Genomic DNA, 22,354 nt, shown 5'->3' on the forward strand with positions numbered 1-22,354 from the left:
AATACCTCTTTACATTATTGTGTTGTAAGATGGCAGCAACAGAATGAAATTATTATCCTGAATTTAATATCATAATTGTTTTATTTTTCAAGTTTTGCCAATGCCCATGTATGTTTGCAAACATTGTCATCTTTTTCTTTTTTCTTCAACAGGTGACAATTTTAGATGAACTAGATAAACTCAGATAACTAAGTTAATACATCTTGTTTCCGCTGCTTTTCAAGTCAACAACTTTGGTATACATTGAAAGTCGGTTGATCCGTTAGGCTAAACTATTTGTCCATACCATTTTCCAACAAGTACCAAATGAAGCCAACAGATTACATAAATAATTTGTTTTTGAAATCTGGTGGCTATCTCTTGCTCCAAGGTTGCATATTGACCTTACGGTTTAACAAACCAAACGCTTTACTCTCCTGGGAGACTAGAATCAGGTTTAAACAACCTATACTGTAGCAGAGAAGGTGTGGCAGAACGAAACAGAAAAGAAAAACAATTTAGTGGGTTAAGGCAAGCGCTTCAAATCAACAGAAGTTAGTTTGTCACCAAATACTTCACAACAAAACATCGTTTACATGTTTTACTGATTAAAAAAAACAAAACAATATCTAATCTATTTTATTAGCAGGACATCAAAACTGCACAGAGGCTGGTAACCAACAGTTGGTTGAAAAATTTGGAACTGATGTTAAGTAAGTGGTCAGGTCCAAAAGCGATATATTGAAAGGTACATTTTCATACATGAAACAAAAATTCAAATCTTATAAACTGAAGATGTCAGTTCTGATATCAGCAGCTGCTCTGTGGTCTGATGTCAGAAAATTGGTATATACAACAAATTCAAATTCAGACGCATCACTCAGACAGGCAAACCAATCGGGACCACATAAACGTCTTTTTTCTTCAATTAGATGTAAATTGATGTGGTTTACACATAAGCTTTCGAGCTGCTGCATTCTGAGGCAGGAGTTGCTGTGTAGATGTAGTTCTGTTCTTGGCCTGTAGGAGGGTAGTTGTAGGAAAACTGCCTGTTGGAGCAAAGAGAGGCGAGGGAGGGTTATATTTTAAAATAGTGAGTGAGTACATAACTCATACACAACACAAAAACAATGCACACCAACAAAGCAGTAATATTTCATCATTTCCTGTTAAATACAACAACACAACACAGAAATGATAGTCAGAGGATAAGACAAGGTGAGTCAAAAACATGACTTGACAAGAATATAAGACAAAACAGACACAAAGACAAAAAGGTGACAACATAAAGGCAACAGGTCAAGGTAAATCACTTGTGGCACTTATTTACCGTGCGGAGGGAGGAGGGGAGTTCTTCCTATAAGAGCAGCAGAGCATGGAACCTCCCAGGATGGCCAGACAGGAAGACCCCCAACCCAGATAGAGACCAGTACCCAGCTCAAACCTGAAACACCAAAAAACACGATGGCAGTCAGGAACAAACTGAATACACACAAAGACATGCAGCAGCAGTAGTAGTAGAAGTTCTGGTGATAGTAGTAATGCTTGTGTGTGTTTAAAAGACCTGACTCCTCCATTGAAGGGGTCGTAGAAGTCATGGATGACCCTGGCAGCGTACCAGGACACTGCTGTCAGAGTAAAAACACCTGAATAAAGTAGAACAGACAGAGAGCAGAACCGTGAGCAGCTAGCAAGACATGAACAGACCTGTGTGAAGCTGCACAGAAGACAATGGTAAATTTCAACAACACAACAATCTCAAGCAATTTCTACAATTTCACATTTTATTTCATTTGTCAATACAGCTCCATACCTGACAATATAAACATGGTCCCACCAGTCAGGAGGATTTTGCCTTTGTCTTGTTCTGAAGTCCTGCCAATCTTAATACACTTGAGTCCAAGAACAGAGACGACGATGGAGACCAGACCCAGGAGCAGTGACAGGATCATCAGAGCCCTGCAGGCCTGTAGATGAGCTATAGCAGGAGATAAGCAGTTGAAACAGACAACCTAACAGCTGTTGTCTTACAATGTTAATTTAAAAAACACCCCATAGGAAATGTCGACATTATTATTTACCTGGCAGTCCCAGCACTGTGCTGAAACTCTTGCACTGGATAGATCCCAGTGAGGTGGCAGCACAGCTCATCCACAGGCCCTCAAACTGCCACTGGCTGGTGCTCACAGTCTCTGCCTGGCTACGAACCCTCCACATCTTAGAGGAAGTACAACTGGACTGCACACACCAAGACAATATGCCCAGAAACAGACCTAACACCTGCAGGACCAGCGCCATGCTGCACATCATGGAAACAATCAGGGATGAACGTCATTACAACTCAAGTCCAATATCACCATAACCAGAGTGTGATGTCACAATCATGCATGGCCACATGGAAGGCTTCAGTATGGCACCAAAAAAGGACTTCAGCAGACATAAGGGTAAGAAACAAACGAAACAAATACGAAAAGCTGAATCTGTGCAGTTTGGTTCAGGTGAGGTCAAGGTTTCAACAGAGGTCAAAATCAATGAAACTGTCCACGTCAGTATGATCCTCGTCCTCTTGTTGACAAACCCTTTGTGTCTCTGTTTTCTTTCCAGCACGTATGTCAAGCTTCCTGTTTTGGTCACCTGAGCTCAAATCTTCACTTTCACTCAAATCATAAAATAGTACGAAATAAAATAAACAAATGTGTCGGTCATATAAATATATGACCGTTTATGGCAAAATCTAAATCTTTGCATTTTGAGTGCAAAAGGAACAGATGAGAACTCATATTGAGGCAAAATGTAGGTCTTTGTCTCCTTCATTGGATAGGTGATGACAGCGGTGACAGCCACTTTCAAATGTCAGCACTGACATATTTAACCTGTTTGACCAGTAAACATAATCAGAGCAGGGTTCTTACCTACAGAAAAGGCTTGGAGGACAGAGGCAGATGTTCAGGTGTTGTTACAAATGATTTGTTTCGTGTCTCCTCTCTTTTGTCGGTTTCTAGCCGTTTCCACGATGGACCTGGATCTTCTCAGTGAGCGGGCTTTTGTGACCAGGGTCATTGAACTCTGGGAGAAGACCAAACAGTCACTGAACACACATTGGTAGACCCTCCCAAAGTTAGGAAACAAACCCTGCTTTTTGCCTTTAACGCAGCTCAGTAGAAACATGATTCAGGAACCTTTAACCATCTGGAATATTCAGTTTTGTAATTTCACTTTTCATTGAATTTGTTTTGTGACAATCTGGACATTTTGGAATCCACATTTTATTGAGTGTGTATGACTAAAGAATCAAAGCAGGAACTTGGTAGAAATGGATGTTTTACAGTAGATAGACACAGCTGTCTAATGTGCATGCTGCAGCACTGTAACGCACATTGAGTGGAAACAGGCCATTTTAGATTCTCTCTCCTGTCAAACATCCTGCTCTGTTCTGATTGGCAAGCAGGCCTCGATGCTGACCATGGATCAGACTAACTTTTGCCCACTAAGGTATTGCAAAATAGACCTCATAATGAAAATAAGTACAAGGAAATCTGAATGATGGTGCATTAATACTTTACTGAATTATCTTTGAATGTTTCAAATATCATAATTCAATGTTGTCTTTGTGAAGTTTTAGTTGCAAAAAAGTCAAGAAATATAACATTCAGTATTATACACATTTTACAAAAACAATTACAAATTTTGCATCTGAACCCCCTTGTCATATTACAGTTTATGCGCAATCTCTCCAAATTCACTTTGCTTCTACTGTTATTAAACTGTTATAACTAATCCCTTTGATATGTTAAAAAGCTGTTACAAATTCTTGATCTGTCCCTAAACAAATTCTAATCATCATCATTCATCATGTTAAACTAATGTGATCTTTTCCTTTATCTGCTCTGCTTTGGCAGAATCTTACTCTGAGAAGAACATGAACATTTGTAATTCTTTTCAACATTTCAGCATCATGAGGCTCATCATTGTCGGACTAAAAGATGCAGTGTGAAAAAATCCTTTACAAGACAGGACCAAGATTTAATAATAAAATAACTCATATTCCAACAGTTGGTCTTCAGTGCTGTCACACCTCCGCAGAGAAATCAAGAATATGTTTATTGTACAGTGACAACATATGGGTTTGTGTTCTTATGTGCATTATAAACGCAGAGAAAGAAAACAAATGAAACACTCTGACCTACTGCTGTAATTTCTATTTCTTATCATAAATTAAGTTTTTCCATTTCTGTGAGATGAACAGTTAGAACAAACTTTTTATTGTCTCCTTCGAGGTAAACAGAGGTAGGGAAGCTCTGCCGCATCTTCTCTCTCTCCATGTCTGTACATTTTATACATATTTTGAAGGTATTAAAACATTTCCCCATCAGTCTGTGGTTTTTGCATCCTACAAGGAGCCTCTTCAGTTGCTGCCTCCACTGTCAGGCCCGCTGCCAGGCCCGCCTCGAGTTCGAAGGTCATGCCAAAATTTAACAAAGGGCTCCCGATTCTTCCAGATCAACTCGTGTCCTTGCAAGACATACCAGCTGGAGGAGAGAGGGAACCATTAGTGAACACACGTGAACACAACGCCTGGGAACGAGCAAACAAATCAACAAGACCACTTACATTCCAAATAAGGCTCCTCCTAGATGAGCAGCGTGGTCAAAAAACTTCCACCCCAACACTACACCGGCTGTATCCATGGCAACAATGGCCTTCAGAGCCTAGAGAGAGAGATTTGGACTTAGGTTAAACTTAGGTAAAGGAGGATTTTTACTTTTCAGTGTTTTACAATGCAGAATTTCTAAGGAGAGGCCTTAAGACAGACTTGCAACCACACAGGTGCACAGAGAAGCAGTGAGAGACAGACAGACAGAGTGTGTCTTACATTAGCAGCAGTGAAGGTGAACATTGGGAGGAAGATGATGGCAAGTTTTGCTTCTGGCATTTTGGTGCACACAACAGCCAGGATGCTCATGATGGCTCCAGACTGGAAAACACACAAACACGTACAGAAATGTTTACCATCCACCGCTTTGTTTGAGGTTGAAAACGCATTAAGTGTTCTAAACTAAAGTCTAAAAAACACTTTTTGGTAGAATATGGTCCTGATACACATACTGTACATCAGAAGGTTTATGGACATCCAACTCTGCAGTTTATTACATATAAAGACAATCAGCAGCTGCTCACCGCTCCCAGTGACGGGCCTAACCTTCCCGTCAATGTCTTAGACACATAGCTGGCAAACGTAGAGATCACACCTGATAGAACACAAAACAACAAGAGAGACTACAATAAGGTGGAATCAAAGTTACTGGCATAGACACAGTGCAGTGTACAGAACAGAAGAGTGACCATGTGTTCATTTTTTGATAATGATGATCAGCTTGTGGTTCAAAATCCAATAACCAAATGCTTTTTTCTGTTTTATTTATACTGAAATAGACAATTGGTTTGCAACCAATCACGCAGTCCGCAAGGGGGCCAGCACAAATGCTGCACGTTGCTCTTTTGCTTGTCCCCACGAACAAGTCATGCTGTATATATTAACAATGTTGTGTGTGGTGATGTGCTGGTGCTGTAGCATTAAGACAGATAAGATTGGCCACATCACCCAGCTCTATAGTGAAGCATATTGTTTTACCTGCAGACATGTACACAGCGATAAATTGCTCTCTGCCCAGCATGGACACTGCACTGTTGGAGAAGCTCCAGAGGACGTACATGTTCGCAGCCATGTGGAAGAAGGAGTAGTGACTGAATGTGGAGAGCAGCATTGGGGAGCACAGAGTCTCTGGAGAGGACAAACAACAACAACAACAGTGTTAGTGATGGTGACATACTGGGCAGCATGAAATTCAGGGTAGCACTGCCATTCATTTCAATGATTACATCTAAATGTGACTGAGTGTAGTATTGGATTGGCTGTACCCACTGGAGGCGGGGTTAGATGTGAAGTATTTGATCATGCTGCGCTGGAGTGAGGGAACCCTCCAACAGCAGAACACTAATGCATTGAGGGCAATGATCCCTGGGAAGAAAGAAAATAATAGTGAGGATAAGACACAAACATAAAACACGCTAACACTGAAATCACCACTTGATTTTGCATGGCGTATTCCAAGAAATATAAATGATTGTCGAGACCTAAGTGGTCAAAGTGTCGTCATCAAAAATTTTGGGAAGCATAAAGTTACAGCTGGAACGAAATATAAGTTAATAACACAGAAAACACAATCTGAAGGACTGACCTGTGACTGTCCGTTGACCTTCACTTAAGGAGGTCCACCATTGATTGATCTGAAAAACAGAAACTGCCAATCAGAGAACAGACAGACACGCTTCAGTGTAGCATTGAACGTGTCACTGTGGCTCCACAACTGCATCAGATTGAAACGGAGGAATTATTGTTTCAATTAAAAGGGTTATATCATGCTCTTCTTTTTTATAACTGACAAATTGCTTTTCGTAGATAAATGGATGGAGTTTCAGATTACATTTGTTGTTTGTCGATGCCTCTCCTCTGTTAATCTAATGTTGGTCAATGAAAGTGAAAAAGCACAACAAATGGTGTTACTGTTTCTTTAAAAGATCAGCTGATTCAGGTTACTGAGGAATCTTTTTACACAAGAAACAACAACCAAAACAACTAAGCAACCCTATTGTTTTAGGCTTTTGCCTTTGCATTTGGCATTACCATTTGCACAAGGGTTTCCATTGGTTGTACGTTTCCTGCTGGGTTGTTGTTTTCTTGCTGGGCTGTGGGCTAATGGAGAGCCAAAATCACAACAACACACAAAACCTCTAGTTCCACTGACTCACTGTTGGTTGCTATGAGCCTTAGGATCATCTTCATCTCTCATGGACAAACACATTTCTAATAAGATATGATGACAGAATGTTTCACCTCTTTTCGTACATCTCCACGTTTCGAAGGTCGCATTTTCTCCATCCAATCAGCTCTGACTTCATCAAAGTAGCTCTGCACCCGAGACTTCAGAGATTCGTACTGCCAAATGGTGGCCGAGGCGAACGAGCAGCCTGTAAACTGACATGGAATAAGCACTTGCCACACCAAACTAGAACCTGGCTGATACTTCATCTTTCTGGCTGATGCCATATCCATATTTGAGAGCTGCTGCATATATGAAAATAAAGATATATCTGAGATAAATTCCTCTCAACTGAATGAAAATATGTATTTTTACCCCCACAGTAAACAACAGCGGTTTCAATAGCCGGCCAAACGCTCGTGGTGGAGTGGGCGGAGCCTGAGGCTCCCCGTACGGCGCTGTCGTTCTGCGGTGAGCGACCTCTGTAGTGTCTGTGTGGGCGGGGCCAGGCTTCTCCTCCACTTTCCTAGACTCTGGTTTTCTGGCTTCTTTCCTGAAGCCACAGCGCTGCTGCACGGTGTGCCTCCACCTGCCAACAGGGAACAGCAGATTCAAGTAACACATTTCCATGGCGCTTAAGCCCTCACAGACCCAGCAGCAGGCTTTTGATCAGTTTCTTTAAGATGGGTCTCAAATATAAGTGATTGCAATGAACAGAAAAACACAAGCTAAAATTGTGATCAAGGGGACTTCCAGGTTCCCTAAAATAAAGAGGCTAACTGAGACTGCAGACTCCTGCAAAACATGACATTAGATATAATTTCCTTACAACTTATATATCGACACCTGTATATCTAATATTGAATATGGAGATGTCCTCTGAAATCTCACCAACTGGAAATTGAGCAAACGGTAATCAGACAGATGTGCCTGCGATATTCTAAGATTTTTCAACCATAAAGAACCTAATTTGAATGGTTTAGATCGCGTTTTTCTTACTGCGGAAGAACTGTCATCTCTGAAAGCCAAGCCCAGACTGTTAGCGACTCTCTGCTGTCAGCAGCAAACAAGAGTTAGCTCAGTTAGCTCCTGATGCTAACTGCCGTCTAAACTTCCACTAACTTCACTCAAACCCGGGGTGGTTTGACTCTCCGTTAGCCGGCACCAGCGTGTCTCTCTCGGCCTGAGTGTGACTGACCTGTCCGCTCTCCCGCAGCTCCGTAAAACATATTCCCCGCTCAGTATGGGCAGGACAGAACAGCTCCTCCACGCCATGTTGGAGCCCAATGACCCTGACAGCTCAAACACTTCCGCACAACAACAAACACACATGGAGTTGAGCGTAAAACAGCAAGCGACACCCTGAGGACAGTAATGGGTATTACACACAGATTTAAAAATACGTCAGTTTGTGTGATTTACAGAAGTGTTTGACGAGAAAATTCGAATTAACAGATATGTAGGGCAAATATTGCATAGCAGTTATAACGGCAACACCAATATTAGCAGGATTGACAGTTTTATTCATTCGTGTTGTATGTATTTATTAAAATTCGCTTTATTTTATTCATCATTATTTTATTATTTTATTGCTTTAAATAAAGTTGCATTCATTTTGAGATATGTGTTTTACTGCATATGATGTGAAGAACAGAGTACAATAAACAGTCCAACGTCGATTTTATTTTGAAGGGGGCTCGTCCACTCACCAAGAAACAATCAGTTTTACTTTGAAAGTTTAAATTACCGGAAGCGCATCGTGTTGTTCGCCCCGCTGTGTTTCGGTCGGTTGTGGTTTCTCGGTTCGGCTCGGCTCGGCTCAGGCCAGCAGCGGAACCGGCCGTTGAAAAGCAGTGTGCGACGGCGGTGGCAACATGGCGGCTCCTGCTCTATCTGCTCGGGCTGGCTCGGTGGGCAGCGTTGGTAACAGCCCCACCTCAGCCGCAACAAGGCTGCCGCACGGCGGAGCAGGCGGCGGTGGGCCCGAGCTGGACTTCAGGTCGGCGGCCCGCATGGAGGACGTGAATCGGCTCATCCAGGAGTTCAGCAAGCACGACCAGCGAGAGTACGACGACCAGCGGGCTCTGGAGATCCACACGGCCAAGGACTTCATCTTCTCCATGCTGGGTGAGGAACACACACACACACACACACACACACACACACACACACACACACACACACACACACACACGATGAATCACAGCAGCGATGATGCATTTAATGGAAAGCCCGTACGAATAACTAACTAGATACATCTACGCCAAATGTATTTAAATGCCTTATGTCATTCTGTTATACGTTCAGACGGGTGTGTAGTTTGATGCGTGAGTCTGAGTTGGAGATGAGCATGCAGCTCCCCTGCAGAAACACTCAGTGTCTGAAGAATCAAATGGACGGTAATGTTAAAGCTGCATGAAGCTTAAACACTGCAGTACAGTGCACTACACTCTGACGTGAAGGCTTCTACCTGTGCACCCCAGAGTATCACTGGGTGACCTCAATGTATACCATGATGTACAGGGTTTTGTAACTGTGCAGCATGGCAAACATATACGAATATAGCTTTCACCATATTTGGAATTGCTCTGGTTTTAAAAGCTGACGATGATCAGCAAAATAAGGGTCTGTTTTCATTGAGTCTATGTTGAGGTCTTGCAATGGTTTAATATGCAAAATGTACGTGTACTCTCCCTTACTATAGCACTTCTGTGCACACTAAGGTTGTGTCTCATCAGGTGTGTAGGTTAATTAATTAAAGTATTATCTCAATGTCAGCAGATTGGAGATGAATCAATTACAAACAAATAACCTTAAGATCAGTCCAGCACATTTTGTTTGTGTTACTGAATGCACTCAAGTTTGACTATGCCTAAGACATCATCTGCTGTATTACACTGTAAACATGAGGGAATACAATAACATTAGAATGTGTTCCTTAGAGTGAATGGTAATCAGCGACGTGTCTAGTTCAGTGACAGAAATGACTTCTGTGTACTGGTGTTTTTGCAGGGTGGTGATGTGTGAAATTGAAGCGAATAGTTGTCTCCGCTGATGCTTTTACTCGCTTACACTCAGTACGGAAGCTCTGAGTGTAACACGGATTTATTGATCTCTGAAAAGATCTGCAGTCCTTAAAAATTTTAATCTCTGTACACTCCTGCTTTATTAATGATGTTAGTGTCCTGACAGTGAGGTCAGCGCCTCTGCATTCATAAAATCTCATTAAACCGAGTGATAATGTAATGAAGGGATGATCTCATCATAAGACAAAAGTGCTGACACACATGACTCTCAGGAAACAATCTGGGGCCAGAATGTAGAAGTGAGATTTAATCTGTTAAAGCACTTTTTGAGAAGGGGTGAGGTTAAAAAACAGACAGGGAGTGAGGAAGAAACATAATGCACACAGAGACAAAACTGACCCTGTTATTATCATGCAGGCACTCTGTCAGAATGCAAATTAAATTAAGAAACACCACAGAAAGCCTCTTACATCAGCTCAGTCAGATAACCCCAGTCTGAGGCAGAGGACACAATAATATGAACCTTACAACTTAGTCCACTTTTGGATGGAATCTGTGATACGTGTGTCTGAACTGTACACTTGTGTATGTGCTTATAGGAAGGCTTTTATTTTACCAGCATATCAGAGATGATTGAGATAGATGATGACCGTTGCAAGCCTTGAAAACAAGTAATAACGCTTTCATATTGATTCTGTAAGGAACTGGAAGCCAGTGTGAAGCTGTATCTTTTCTTTCTGTCATTAACAAATTATAGTTCTGATAGTGTTCTTCTCTGTCCTCCAGAAATGGTTCAGAAACTGGACCAGAAGAAATCATAACAACAGTATTTTTACATTTGAGTACCTCAGCAGATTCAAATATTAGTTTCTGTTATTACTCATTAGTAATGATTTCTGTGATCATCAGGAATGGTCCAGAAGCTGGACCAGAAGCTCCCAGTAGCCAACGAGTACCTGCTCCTGTCAGGAGGCGTCCGGGAGGGCGTGGTGGACATGGACCTGGATGAACTGAGTGTCTATGCCCGTGGCACAGACTACGACATGGACTTCACCCTGCTGGTACCAGCGCTCAAACTCCATGACCGGAACCAGCCGGTGACCCTGGACATGCGGCACTCTGCCCTGGGCCACTCCTGGCTCAGCCTGCGCCTCTTTGACGAAGTAACCATCAACAAGTGGAAGGACTGCTGCACCATCGTGGACCACATCAATGGAACCACCAACTACTTCTTCTCACCAACACTAGTGGCAGACTGGTTCTATCAGTCCATCTCACTGGTGCTGCTGGAGGTGCAGAAGAAGCCACAGAGAGGGATGCCCAGGGTGGAAAAGGTGGAGAGGAACGGCACCATCATCTCCGTCATCCTGGGAGTGGGGAGCAGCCGTATGCTGTATGACATCGTCCCTGTGGTGTCTTTCAAAGGCTGGCCTGCTGTAGCTCAGAGCTGGCTGATGGAGAACCACTTCTGGGACGGGAAGATCACGGAGGAGGAGGTGATCAGTGGCTTCTACCTTGTCCCTGCCTGTTCCTACAAGGGCCGAAAGGAAAATGAGTGGCGGTTGTCATTCGCTCGAAGTGAGGTGCAGCTGAAGAAGTGCATCTCTTCCAGCCTGATGCAGGCCTACCAGGCGTGTAAAGCTATCATCATCAAGCTGCTGTCCCGCCCCAAAGCCATCAGTCCCTACCACCTCCGCAGCATCATGCTGTGGGCCTGCGACCGCCTCCCTTCCAACTATCTCTCCCAGGATGACTTCTCTGCCCATTTCCTGCTGGGCCTCATCGATGACCTACAGCACTGTCTCGTCAACAAGATGTGTCCCAACTACTTCATCCCTCAGTGCAACATGCTGGAGCACCTGTCCGACGAAACCGCCATGCTGCACGCTCGAAAACTCTCCTCTGTGCGCTCCGACCCCGCCGAGCACCTCCGCACGACCATCGAGCATGCGAAAGCTGCCAACAGACTGACCATGGATCTGCAGTGGCGGGGCAGCGCCAACAACCTGCCGTCACCGCAGTCTGACGCCGGCGGGGAAAACCAACCGGACGACCGGTTGGCCAAGAAGCTCCAACAGCTGGTCACCGAAAATCCTGGGAAATCCATCTCAGTCTTCATCAACCCGGATGATGTCACAAGACCACACTTCCGCATCGACGACAAGTTCTTCTAAGACTGAGATTCGTTCTCCCCCCATCTCCTCCCCCTCTTCCTCACACTCCTCCTCCTGTGCCTGATGGCCGATCCTCCTTTGAAACTTGTTTTTATTTTTACATTTTTATATGTTTCTCTGCCACAGAGTGAAGTGATCGTATAGTTGTCTGCCTTTTTTAACTCCTTTTTTTAACTTTTTTATTTCCCTCCCTCCTTCCCCTCCCCTTCTCACTTTGTGCCCTGTGGTTTTAACCTTCTGAATGCCTTTTAAATAGAAAGCTAAAGAGTGATGGGCTATATTGTGAAAACTGAAGGATGGGGTGACATTCCACCTTAAAATAGAATTCACTGTCATAGTTTTATTGCCGATTTTGTGATCTTTCAGAGGTCCTGGGAACTGAGACAAGTCCAACACCTCTAGGAAACATAAGTGGAGCTTCATCATGTACGTCGTGTCAAATTATTGTGACGCACGTTTCACAGAATAGGTGACAAAGGAAGCCCTGATCACTTCCTCTGTCCTTTGTAGGCAGCAATGATCAGATAGAACATTAGCGTGATGATGAGGATGATGAAGTCACAGGCTTGCTGGTTACTCTTTGACACTGAAGGAATAACACTCACAGACATTCCAGTTACACCCATGACAGCCTAACCAACAACTTGACTTTAGGATGAGATGTTTGAGTTCAGAGTTTTGTTAGAATTTCATCTCCGAATTTTCATTTCCTGTTTCGTCAGTAATAGAATCTGATCTTCCAGCAGCTTGTGTTGGCGATTAGTCTCATACTCAACATGCATGCGCAGACATTTCATATCATGCTTCTTCTCTCAAATAGCTCCAATATCTCGTCACCTGCCTCAGCTAGTTGCAGTTAAACGCTTCACATGTTCACGCAAAGTCTGGAACAGCGCAAGATTGTCAAAGACTTAACAAGATTGTATTTGCACGGCGCAACGTTTTAAGAGTTAGTGTAGCCGTAATGTATCTGCTCCACATAAATACATGTACTCAGTGTGTTATGCTCTTATACATGGTGTATGTTTGTGAACTTCATAATATCGACATGACTCAGCCCTTAAAGGTGTAGAAGGTCTTGAGTCGGGCTCATAAACAAGTTTCAAGCCTATGAATAAGGAAGGAACAGGATTCTGTTTGAAGGTGGATTGTCTCGGTCCTGAGGGGGACCATGATGGTACTAATGTCTTAGAACTAACTGTAAATAGATGAAATGACTGAAATACAAAGACAAACGGGGACAGAGAATGGCGGGAGACTTGTGGACTACTTTTTGTCTTATTTTGCACAGAATGTAAAGACACCACACCCTCTCTCGACCCTGGATGTTGTGTTTGTCTGAGGTGGATTCTGGAACGATGTATCATATCTTGTTGACGGGACAAACTGGTGTCGCTTTAGTTATTAATGGCTGTGCTGCGGTTGTTTTGAATCTGTAACGTAATCGTTGGAAAAGTATCAGGTACACAGTAATTCCCTCATGCGTGCAGCAGACTATAGATCAGCTCCTCACAAACCAGATTTATCCAGAGTGTCTCCATATTGGGCTCAAGTGAACAAGACGATTGAGGGTATCTACCAGATTTCCTTGTGAATTCCTGGTCACATTCTTGCTCAACCAGTATAGGAAAAAAATCAGTTTGAACCTGAAAATAGTTATTGACAATCTGACATCACATGCTTTCATCTGTCATCTTTTCTAAAGTAGCAGGTGAGGTCTGAAACGACTCAGTTCGTCCTCACCTCACCTCCACATGCCATCAAAGACACAAGCACCATGTCTCCATCGTTCAACACTCAGGTCAATCTGCTGCATTGTGACCAGTAGAAGAGTTCCAGAAGAATCCTTAAGACATCTTATCACTAGAAACTCTTTTCACTTTTGTCATATCACTTCCACGTTTTTTTGTTTTGATCATTAGTGATTGCACATCTCAATAAGCTAACATATCGAAATGACCTAATGTGTTGTTGCTTTTTTTTTCTAACATGACTGACAATTTCTCTACAGATTGTTTATTTGTATATTTTTTTTATAACAACTCATCTTTAGTTCATCGAGTTCAAGATCACGATGTTTTGACGATAGATTTTAAATAAGACTTAGATTACCAACAAAAGCAAACTGTCGCTAATGGTGGAAAGCTAATTATTAGCTTGCGTATAACTAATGCTGAAAGAAATGTTAGGCCCAAATATTAATTAGCAGTTTAAATATTTGATTGATTGTGGTTATTTATCACTGAAAAAAGGTCAAATAGTTGCTGCACCATTTCTCAGTTTCACATTCTGGCAAAATCAGCAATTTGAAGATTTGGGCTCTGGAAACTTAAGCTAGGTCGTTTAACCAATTAAAGATTGAATTTGTAATTAATCAGTTAATCTTTACTAATGGTTCTAATTGAGTTAAATTCTGCTCTAATCTGTTCACAGCATTTTTTGTTTCTTGGAGCATCATCTAGGGACCATTAGAGAAACTGCTGCTTTAGACGCTACATTTGGCAGTTTGCAGACATCTTTATCAACAATAAATATTTGTACCTCAATAGATTCAGAATGGCAGGATGGGTTTGTCTCAGACTGATGAAATGTTTGTGTTACGGTCGAAGGGAGTTTGGCTTTTGTCTGGAGTTTTGTTTTGCCAACAGAAGTTTCCAGAAAAATGCCAAAAAGACAAACAAACAACCAAAACAGAAGTCTGACTGGCAAAGTGGTCACCATTTCCTCATCCTCAAGTGCAATTAGTGAAAATGCAACAACTCTGTATACACACACACACACACACACACACACACACATGCTGGACTAGCTGCATTATTATGGGAATGGCATAGAAGGTAGTTGTAGTCAGAAAGTTAAGATTGTGGAATGTTTTACACACAAACACACACACACACACACACACACACACTCCTGCTTGGTGGAAATGTTATCAGTGTGTTGTTCTCCTGAGCTTCATAACCTTTCACCTTGTTTCTCTGTCTTACCGTCTTTGTTCAGAACCTTTGAACTGTGATTTTTAAGTTTTCCGTATGTTGCTGCTCTAATTTATCAAACTGTTCAGATTTTGTTATGCAATGTCCACCCTGCTGCTTTAACCCGTCAGATGTCAGCTTCCCTCCTGTCTGCGAGCTTCTTGTGTCATTCAGTTTGCAGTGACACAAAGACGTTAGACATTATCAATCATCTATCAATTATCAGTTAACCTGAAATCATAAACGCTATGAAAGTCGACATATCAGTTAATCTTCATCAAGAAACGTCACATCTCCAATTTGGGGAATTTCTGTATTTAACACCGACAGGAAACAAAGAAAACATTAAGCTCATGATATTTGTTTTGGAAAAAGCAGAAAGTCTAAAGCAGATAAATATATATCAGATAATGTGTTGGACGGGAGGGAGCTGCCATCTGAGCGGCTGCTGTCTGTAGAGCGATGGTGATTTTCTCTGCACCTGTAATGTGTAACTACTGCTGTAAATACACTTGATGAAATAACAACACAGATCCTGTCTCATTATTCACACCAGAACTCACTGTCACGTGTTTGTACCCAACATGAAGGATGTGGCTTGGCCTCATGCAGCACCATAGTCCCCTTTCTTGGTTTTCTATTAAGATTGCTATAAAGATTTAAATTAAGGCTACGTAACCCAACTCTCAATTCTCAACATAAACATAAACATAAACCTAGAATATTTAAATCTTTATAGAATTAGTTCTGTTCTGGTATGTAGGTGCTGCAGTTCTGCTTGGTTCTTCCATACCAGACTTCTGCAGAATACAACATACATGGGGGAAAATAAAACACTTATTCAGGAAGAAGATTTTAGGGCCCCATAAGGACTGGAATGGCTCCTGAGAGTATATTCTCCCCTCCTCTCCTTCTCTCCCACCTTGCCAGCTTTTGTACCTCCTGTGGTCTCAGCACCTGTCTCCTCCACCTGTGTTCCTTCTTCCCCTGCGTCCTCCTGCTGTGTTTCTTCCTGCTCAGCTCTTCCGCACAGAGGAGCCTCGCTGTCATCAAAGCAGTTGCCAACATCGTCCACAAACCATATATTACCTTCCTTCCAAAAGTGCAATACAACATAAAACACAATGTACATACAGCAACTATATATAGAGGCGTACACATGGACAAAGAAAGCATTTTGTTCTCTAGCTAAGAGGACCCCTTTCTTTTCGAGACCATTGATTCTATCAACTTGATGTCGAGCCAGTTGAAGACAAATTGGACAACAACACCAACAGTGTTCTTTCCGGTTATACCATGAAAACCGGCCAATGTTTTCATGTTCTAGAAATTAATGATCCGTTTAATGATCATTTACCAACTAATTCCAACGCAACACCATCAGAACTCATCAATAAATCAGATTTAATTGCTCTCTGTCTGTGTTAAGGCAGGTCTAAGGCCCCTTTTAGACCTTTTAGACCTAAGACCTGGGTCAATATCTGAATCTGGGATGATTCAGATACATAAATTACTCAGATTGGCATCATAGATTTTTGGCAACAGGCAAAAGTCTACAAATGCCTGATCAATGCAGAGTGCTCATCCAGTTGTGACTGTGTTGGATTGTTCTCTGCATAAGAAGTGAGTGCAGATACAGTCTGGTTACATTAGACTCAATCCCTTCATGAGACAGAGCACTGTTGGAAGACTGAGCCACGCCCGCTCAACTTTTGCAGCCAATTTTAACAAAACGGTGAGGAATATAAAAAAACTAAGGCGGACAAAAGACCTTTGTCCGCCTTTGTCCAGACAAAATTTGGTGACAATTGTAAATTGTAAGAGGAGATACACAAAATATGGAATCAAGTCAAATTTATTCCTGAATGGGATAGGCCAAAGAAATACAAGGATATAATCAGTTTGATTTTATGACTTGCGGGTTCAAAATTTATAGACCGAAAACCTGAATTACTGCGCCACCATCAGGCTGATCTCAAAATCTTAATATGGGTTCATCCGTGGATCCAAGTCCCTGGGTGAAGTCCAACGTGCCCACCAAATGACATTGAGATCCGTCATTGACTTTGTGAGGTAATCCTGCAAACGGACAACTGAGAAACAGACAAACAGGACTGAACTAAGCAGAAGCAGAGGACTTTGGGGCCTTGTTGGAGGTATGAGCGCCCCCAAGTGCCCTCTGGCGGTGCCGCAAGAGCATAAGGCTCCAAAATGGAAATAGTCAAGGAAAGAAATAATACCATCGAGTCGACTGAAGTGCTCGGTAAACGTAGGTAGTTACTTTAAAATTATATTATCATCATTTCACCTTAAAAAATCGGCTGGTGACGTCACTCCGCAGCGCTCAGCTGCAGAGGGAGAGAGAGAGAGAGAGAGAGAGAGAGAGAGAGAAAGAAAGAGAGAGCGAGACTGAGACAGGTGAACGTCCGCAGGAAGGAGAACCAGCGACTATCCAGCGGTTTGACTCGTTAGCATCATTTTACTCCAACTGCCGCCGCTGTTTCTGTTTTTGTTCCTCCTCCTCGTCCTCCGTTGCCACGCCGGTATCGATCTATCGGCGAAAGATTACCGCGTTTCTAGTAATTCTCCCGTAAAGGGCTCGACGCTGTGACTACAAGCAGGAAAAGGAGGAGACGGAGGAGAGAGAGAGAGAGAGAGAGAGAGAGAGAGAGAGAGGGAGAGAGAGAGAGAGAGGAAAGTGGGCGAGTTGCTTTCCGACGAGAGAGAGAGAGAGAGTGTGTGTGAGAGAGAGAGAGAGAGAGAGAGAGAGAGAGAGAGAGAGAGAAAGAGAGAGATCCAGAGCATCTGAAGAGGAGGACTTCAGCTCACCGCACACCGGGAGATGGAGAGCAAAGAGAAGGCACCCGCAGGTAAGAGATGGAGGGGTGGAAGTTTGTGTGTGTGCTGGCGGGGATCATATAGATGGATGGGTGGATGGAGGGATGGAGGGATGGATGGGTGGATGGGTGGATGGGTGGATGGAAGTTTCCTCCCTCAGCATGGATGAACTTCGTGTTTTTTCCTGCGGCAGGCAGGATGGAGGGATGGAGTGATGGAGGGATGGAGTGATGGGCTGATACACGGATGGAGGGAAGGTAGATGAAGGGAGGGAGAGGAGTGGTGTGTGTGTTGGGAGAATTGGACTGCGGTATCCTGCCTGCTGCTCACATCCTGAATGCATCTGCACTGGAGCTTTTTAGGTGTGGTTATTATGGGATGGGGTGCAGTGTGTGTGTGTGTAATTGTGTAATTGTGTGTGTGTGTGCGAGTGACTGGCTCTGCTGTGTTTGTTTTCAACCAGCAGCTCATCCACTAAAAGAGAAGCCTGATGCAGCAAAACACAGGGAGGCAGACAGAGGGGGAGAGAGAGACAGGTGGTTAGAGGGAGACAGGATTTTTAGAGACACATAAGACAAGTTGTGAAAAAACATAGATAGGACAGGGGAGACAGAGACAAGAATGCAGACACAAGAGAGACGTTGAGTTGAGAGGGAGAAAGACAGACAAACAACCGGTCTTCGACAGACAGGAAAACACAGACGAGAGGGTAGGGAGACAGATACCCAGCAAGGTTGAAAGACAGGAGGGATGTCTCAGACAGACAGATAGAAAGGAAGAGATAAAAGAGAGAGATGACGGGTAGAGACATAGACAGAGGGGTGGCAAGAGAGACAGACGGGATTGTGAAGTGTCAACAAGTTCACAGAAAGAAAGACAACAGATCTTAAAGAGAGAGACAAGGGGAGACAGAGACGAAGGGAGACACACATCTGCCCAGCAGGAATACTTCCTGATTTAAATGCCTGTCTCATGAGAGACAGGAACAGAGTGCGATTGATGAGACAGGATGGATGAGGGAGTAAAACAGCAGGGTAGGGAGACAGGTGGAAAGTAAGAGAGACGGATGGGGTGGGTGTTACGACACAGACAAGATGGAAGAGAGAGACAGATGAAATGGCAGAAAGAGATTGTTGGCTAGAGGGGCAGACAGGTCAAAGAGACCAACATCAGCCTAGAGAGGTAGAGAGGAGCTTTGAAAGACAGATAGGTTAACAAGAAGACGGGTGCCTGGTCAGAGAGACAGACAAGAGGGCTGAGAGACAGACAGGAGTCCTGAGAGACAGACAGGAGGGCTGAGTGACAGACAGGAGGGCTGAGAGACAGACAGGAGGGTTAGGAGACAGACAGGAGGCCTCAGAGAGACAGACAGGTGGCAGAGACCATTTCCTGCCTGATGTAATGAGGACTTTAGCAGTAACAGGTTCAGATTCATGACACGTGAATCTAAACAAACAGTCTTTATGGAGTTTATGTCTCATATTTCGAGGGCAGCGTGTGTCTGTGTGTGTGTGTGTGTGTGTGTGTGTGTGTGTGTGTGTGTGTGTGTGTGTGTGAATGTAGGCTAGCTGAAAGTGAGTTGCATTCGTCATCAGTCTCACTCTGTGCTGTAAATAAAAACTAGGTTGGACTAAACTCTAAAAAGCCACGCAGGCTCTTTTACTTGTATCTAAAGCAGCGTATGGTGGATTTATTTTTGGACTTCAACTCACGTCACAGATTTGCGTGTAAGCAACTAGAAGAAGATGTATGAAAACTTAATGTCCTCATAAACTGCTGCCGTGGTGTACGGGGAACTTAAGATCATTTTGCACAACAAACATAAAGAAGAGCCAAGCTTACGTGGTTTGTTGCAGCTCGGCCAGGAAGTCATGTGATCTGACTCCTTCGTCTCAACTAGTTCTGGTTCTCCGTCTTCTCAATTCGGTTTTGATAAGTTTTCAACCAGAAGACGATGACATCTGTGCATTTACACCAAACAATGAGATTTCAATCAGATTTCAAGGTAACGATGAAGGTGAAAGTCTTGAGTGAACTCTAGTTGTGTGTGTGTGTGTGTGTGTGTGTGTGTGTGTGTGTGTGTGTGTGTGGCAGCCCACTGGGATATTGGCCACATATACTATATATCCATATCTGCCAATGGATTACATCATTAATGCTTCTGTGTCAATGTCAGACAAGGGTGAAAATGCTCCTCACAAGTTCTCTGAGTCCAAGGTGACATCTTCACGTAAACTATTTTATTTTCATATATAGAGATTAGAAAACTATTTGTTGATTATTAAAATTGTTGATTAATTGTCTCTGAAACTACGTGCTCATTTGGATGTATGAAGTGGATTATTGCCTTCAGTGTTATTCAGCAGGTTTTGTGTTGGTAAAAAAATGATTACCTTCTGCCTCCTGCTTTGTTTATCTTACCCACAATGCACTGTGGACCAGGTGTGGCTCATTTGACTGTGGAGAACAGGCACAAGGGCGAGTTTGGTTTGGGAACGCTGCTTCATCAGCCGTGTGACTTCACCTGGTCCGGAGCTCTGACGCAGCACTGGAAGCATCTCACTGTGGTTGGTCGATGTGATTGACAGGAGACATAATGTAAACACACTAAACACTGGATACTGTTGAGACGTATATTTGAAGAAGGGGGGGGCAGAAATGAGTCGCATAGTGACTCAGTGTGTCCTTTGTGTGGAGTCAGCAGCGGATCAATTTGTTGGGAGAAACTCTCCTCACGTATCGATTTTGGGATCAGATCCACAAAATCCAGGACTATTTGTGACCTACTGTCCAGTCCAGAGGGTAACCTGAGAGACTGAATGGACAGACACACTTAAACACACTCACACGCACATGCACACACACACAGTGAGAGACACACACGCACTGTCCCAGGGGAGGTGTGTATTTCTTGTTGATATCTGTTTGTGTTTCTGCTGATCAGCTGAGAAACACCCAAACACCAATTGACTTAAGCCAGACAGACGTGACCCTGGCTCACTGTTTGTGTGTGTGTGTGCGTGTGTGTGCGTGTGTGTGCGTGTGTGTGTTTATGTACATGGAAACTCTAGTAGATTGTCACTATTTCAGCATAGAGGAGTAGTGGAATCCCAGAGTGTTGTTGGACTTGCCTGGGGCTCTCGCTGTAGTACGCTCACACTGCAGAGGTGAGACATTTGTCCTCACCTTTGCAATTCACATTCACTCTCACACTCCAAAACACGTGTTCTGTCCGAGCTCATACCTCCACCAAGGCCACCAACAGTCTTCCGATTTAGCTTTTTTCCCATAAATCTACATGCGATCATTTCATGTGGTGTGACTTTCATGAGATTAGGGTCACTGGTGCATAGATCAGTTTATTCAGCACAGTGGTTCTCAGTGCTGTTCTTTGGGTACCACAGCATTGTTTGTTACCTAAACCAGGTGTGTTTAGTAAATCAAGCTGTGGGAGGCGCTGGACATGTGTGAGGAAAAATGGGGGATTTGCAGAATGATGCTAGAGCACTGAAATCCCTAAACAAACCACTCAGATTACACTCTAATCGTATGTTATCACTACTACAACAAAACCAGGAGAGCTCCTAAAATGCTGTGCTGATTTTTAAATGTGCTTATTAATGTCTGTACATGTAGGACTGCACACTGGACACTGGGCACAAGCAGAGGAATTCCTTGGAATAAGACTTTGGGAGAAATTCCTAAAGTCATCAATACGTCATCAAGGGGGAATTGCTGTGTAACCATGTTCCCTCATTCATTAACGTCCTTTTCTCGTGTTACTACGGTTCTTCCTCACTGACCTGTTGGAATGAAGGCTGTTCATAAAACACGACACCATGCAGAAAGGTTTGACATCCTGAGCCTGACATCTGCAGAAAAAGGGGTGATTGATGTTGAACTGCTGAGGGCTTGATGTGCACTTTACGTTAAAACTGATTTTGCTGCCGTTACAAGATGTTTTAGCAACCTTTCCACTGCATTTCTTGATTTGCTGTAGCTAATCGGAGGTGTGGATCAATATATCACCTTGTAGTTGGATCTGAACCAGTGCAGATCATGTTGACACCCCATTTGAACTGATCAAGTTTGCTCAGACCAGCACCAACAAACCAGAGGGGGTATTAAGTCCTGATCATCATCTTAATTTAATTTAATGATATTAATACACACTGTTACATAAGCATGTTTTGAAATGAATATGAGCACCACACGCAGGAAATATGTGAAGAGCCTGGTGGCAAGTGTGAGTGAGTAAAATGCACACGCACACACACTGTGCTGAGCTCAGCATCTGCTGCTGTTTATGTTCTCCGCCATGTTGGAGGAAGGGCGTGTTAGTGTGTGTGTGTGTCTAGAGTGTGTGGAGAGAGAGGGGGGGCTTTTTATGGCCTTTGTGCCTTAGTGCTCTCCTCCTCTGCAGCTTGCTCTGTTTTATAGCTCCATCAGCTTTCACCAACTCTCCTCCCTTTCCTTTCCTTTCCTTTCCTTTCCTTTCCTTTCCTTTCCTTTCCTTTCCTTTCCTTTCCTTTCCTTTCCTT

General features: G+C 43.3%; 3 protein-coding genes across 5 annotated transcripts; 1 reads left to right on the forward strand and 2 right to left on the reverse strand.

The window, feature by feature from the left end:
• Positions 1-58: 58 nt before the first annotated feature.
• On the reverse strand, positions 59-3,052 carry cldn15lb (claudin 15-like b). Of its 2 annotated transcripts, none has more exons than XM_076170069.1 (6): positions 2,896-3,052; positions 2,061-2,278; positions 1,793-1,957; positions 1,544-1,625; positions 1,310-1,423; positions 59-1,028 (listed from the first exon to the last, which is right to left on the reverse strand). In XM_076170069.1, the coding sequence occupies exons 2-6, from the start codon at positions 2,275-2,277 to the stop codon at positions 929-931; spliced, it is 678 nt and encodes a 225-aa protein (XP_076026184.1). In that variant the 5' UTR covers position 2,278; positions 2,896-3,052; the 3' UTR covers positions 59-928. The 2 variants fall into 2 exon arrangements, with proteins under 2 accessions (XP_076026184.1, XP_076026099.1); XM_076169984.1 differs by having other exon boundaries at positions 2,892-3,052.
• A 1,061-nt stretch (positions 3,053-4,113) lies between these two features.
• parlb (presenilin associated, rhomboid-like b) lies at positions 4,114-8,100 on the reverse strand. Of its 2 annotated transcripts, XM_076169780.1 has the most exons (11): positions 7,999-8,100; positions 7,176-7,389; positions 6,875-7,015; positions 6,665-6,733; positions 6,219-6,267; positions 5,903-5,998; positions 5,612-5,761; positions 5,158-5,228; positions 4,853-4,954; positions 4,591-4,688; positions 4,114-4,508 (listed from the first exon to the last, which is right to left on the reverse strand). In XM_076169780.1, exons 1-11 carry the CDS (start codon positions 8,073-8,075, stop codon positions 4,385-4,387), a joined length of 1,191 nt encoding a protein of 396 aa, XP_076025895.1. In that variant the 5' UTR covers positions 8,076-8,100; the 3' UTR covers positions 4,114-4,384. The 2 variants fall into 2 exon arrangements, with proteins under 2 accessions (XP_076025895.1, XP_076025975.1); XM_076169860.1 differs by lacking the exon at positions 6,665-6,733.
• A 457-nt stretch (positions 8,101-8,557) lies between these two features.
• On the forward strand, positions 8,558-15,334 carry LOC143015974 (nucleotidyltransferase MB21D2). Its single transcript, XM_076170182.1, has 2 exons — positions 8,558-8,927; positions 10,736-15,334. The coding sequence occupies exons 1-2, from the start codon at positions 8,675-8,677 to the stop codon at positions 11,998-12,000; spliced, it is 1,518 nt and encodes a 505-aa protein (XP_076026297.1). The 5' UTR covers positions 8,558-8,674; the 3' UTR covers positions 12,001-15,334.
• The last annotated feature ends 7,020 nt before the right edge of the window (positions 15,335-22,354 follow it).

This window comes from Genypterus blacodes, unplaced genomic scaffold (genome assembly GCF_046128005.1).
Source record: "Genypterus blacodes isolate CSIRO-AG114 ecotype Tasmania unplaced genomic scaffold, CSIRO-AGI_Gbla_v1 ptg000003l_1, whole genome shotgun sequence".
Taxonomy (NCBI): domain Eukaryota; kingdom Metazoa; phylum Chordata; class Actinopteri; order Ophidiiformes; family Ophidiidae; genus Genypterus; species Genypterus blacodes.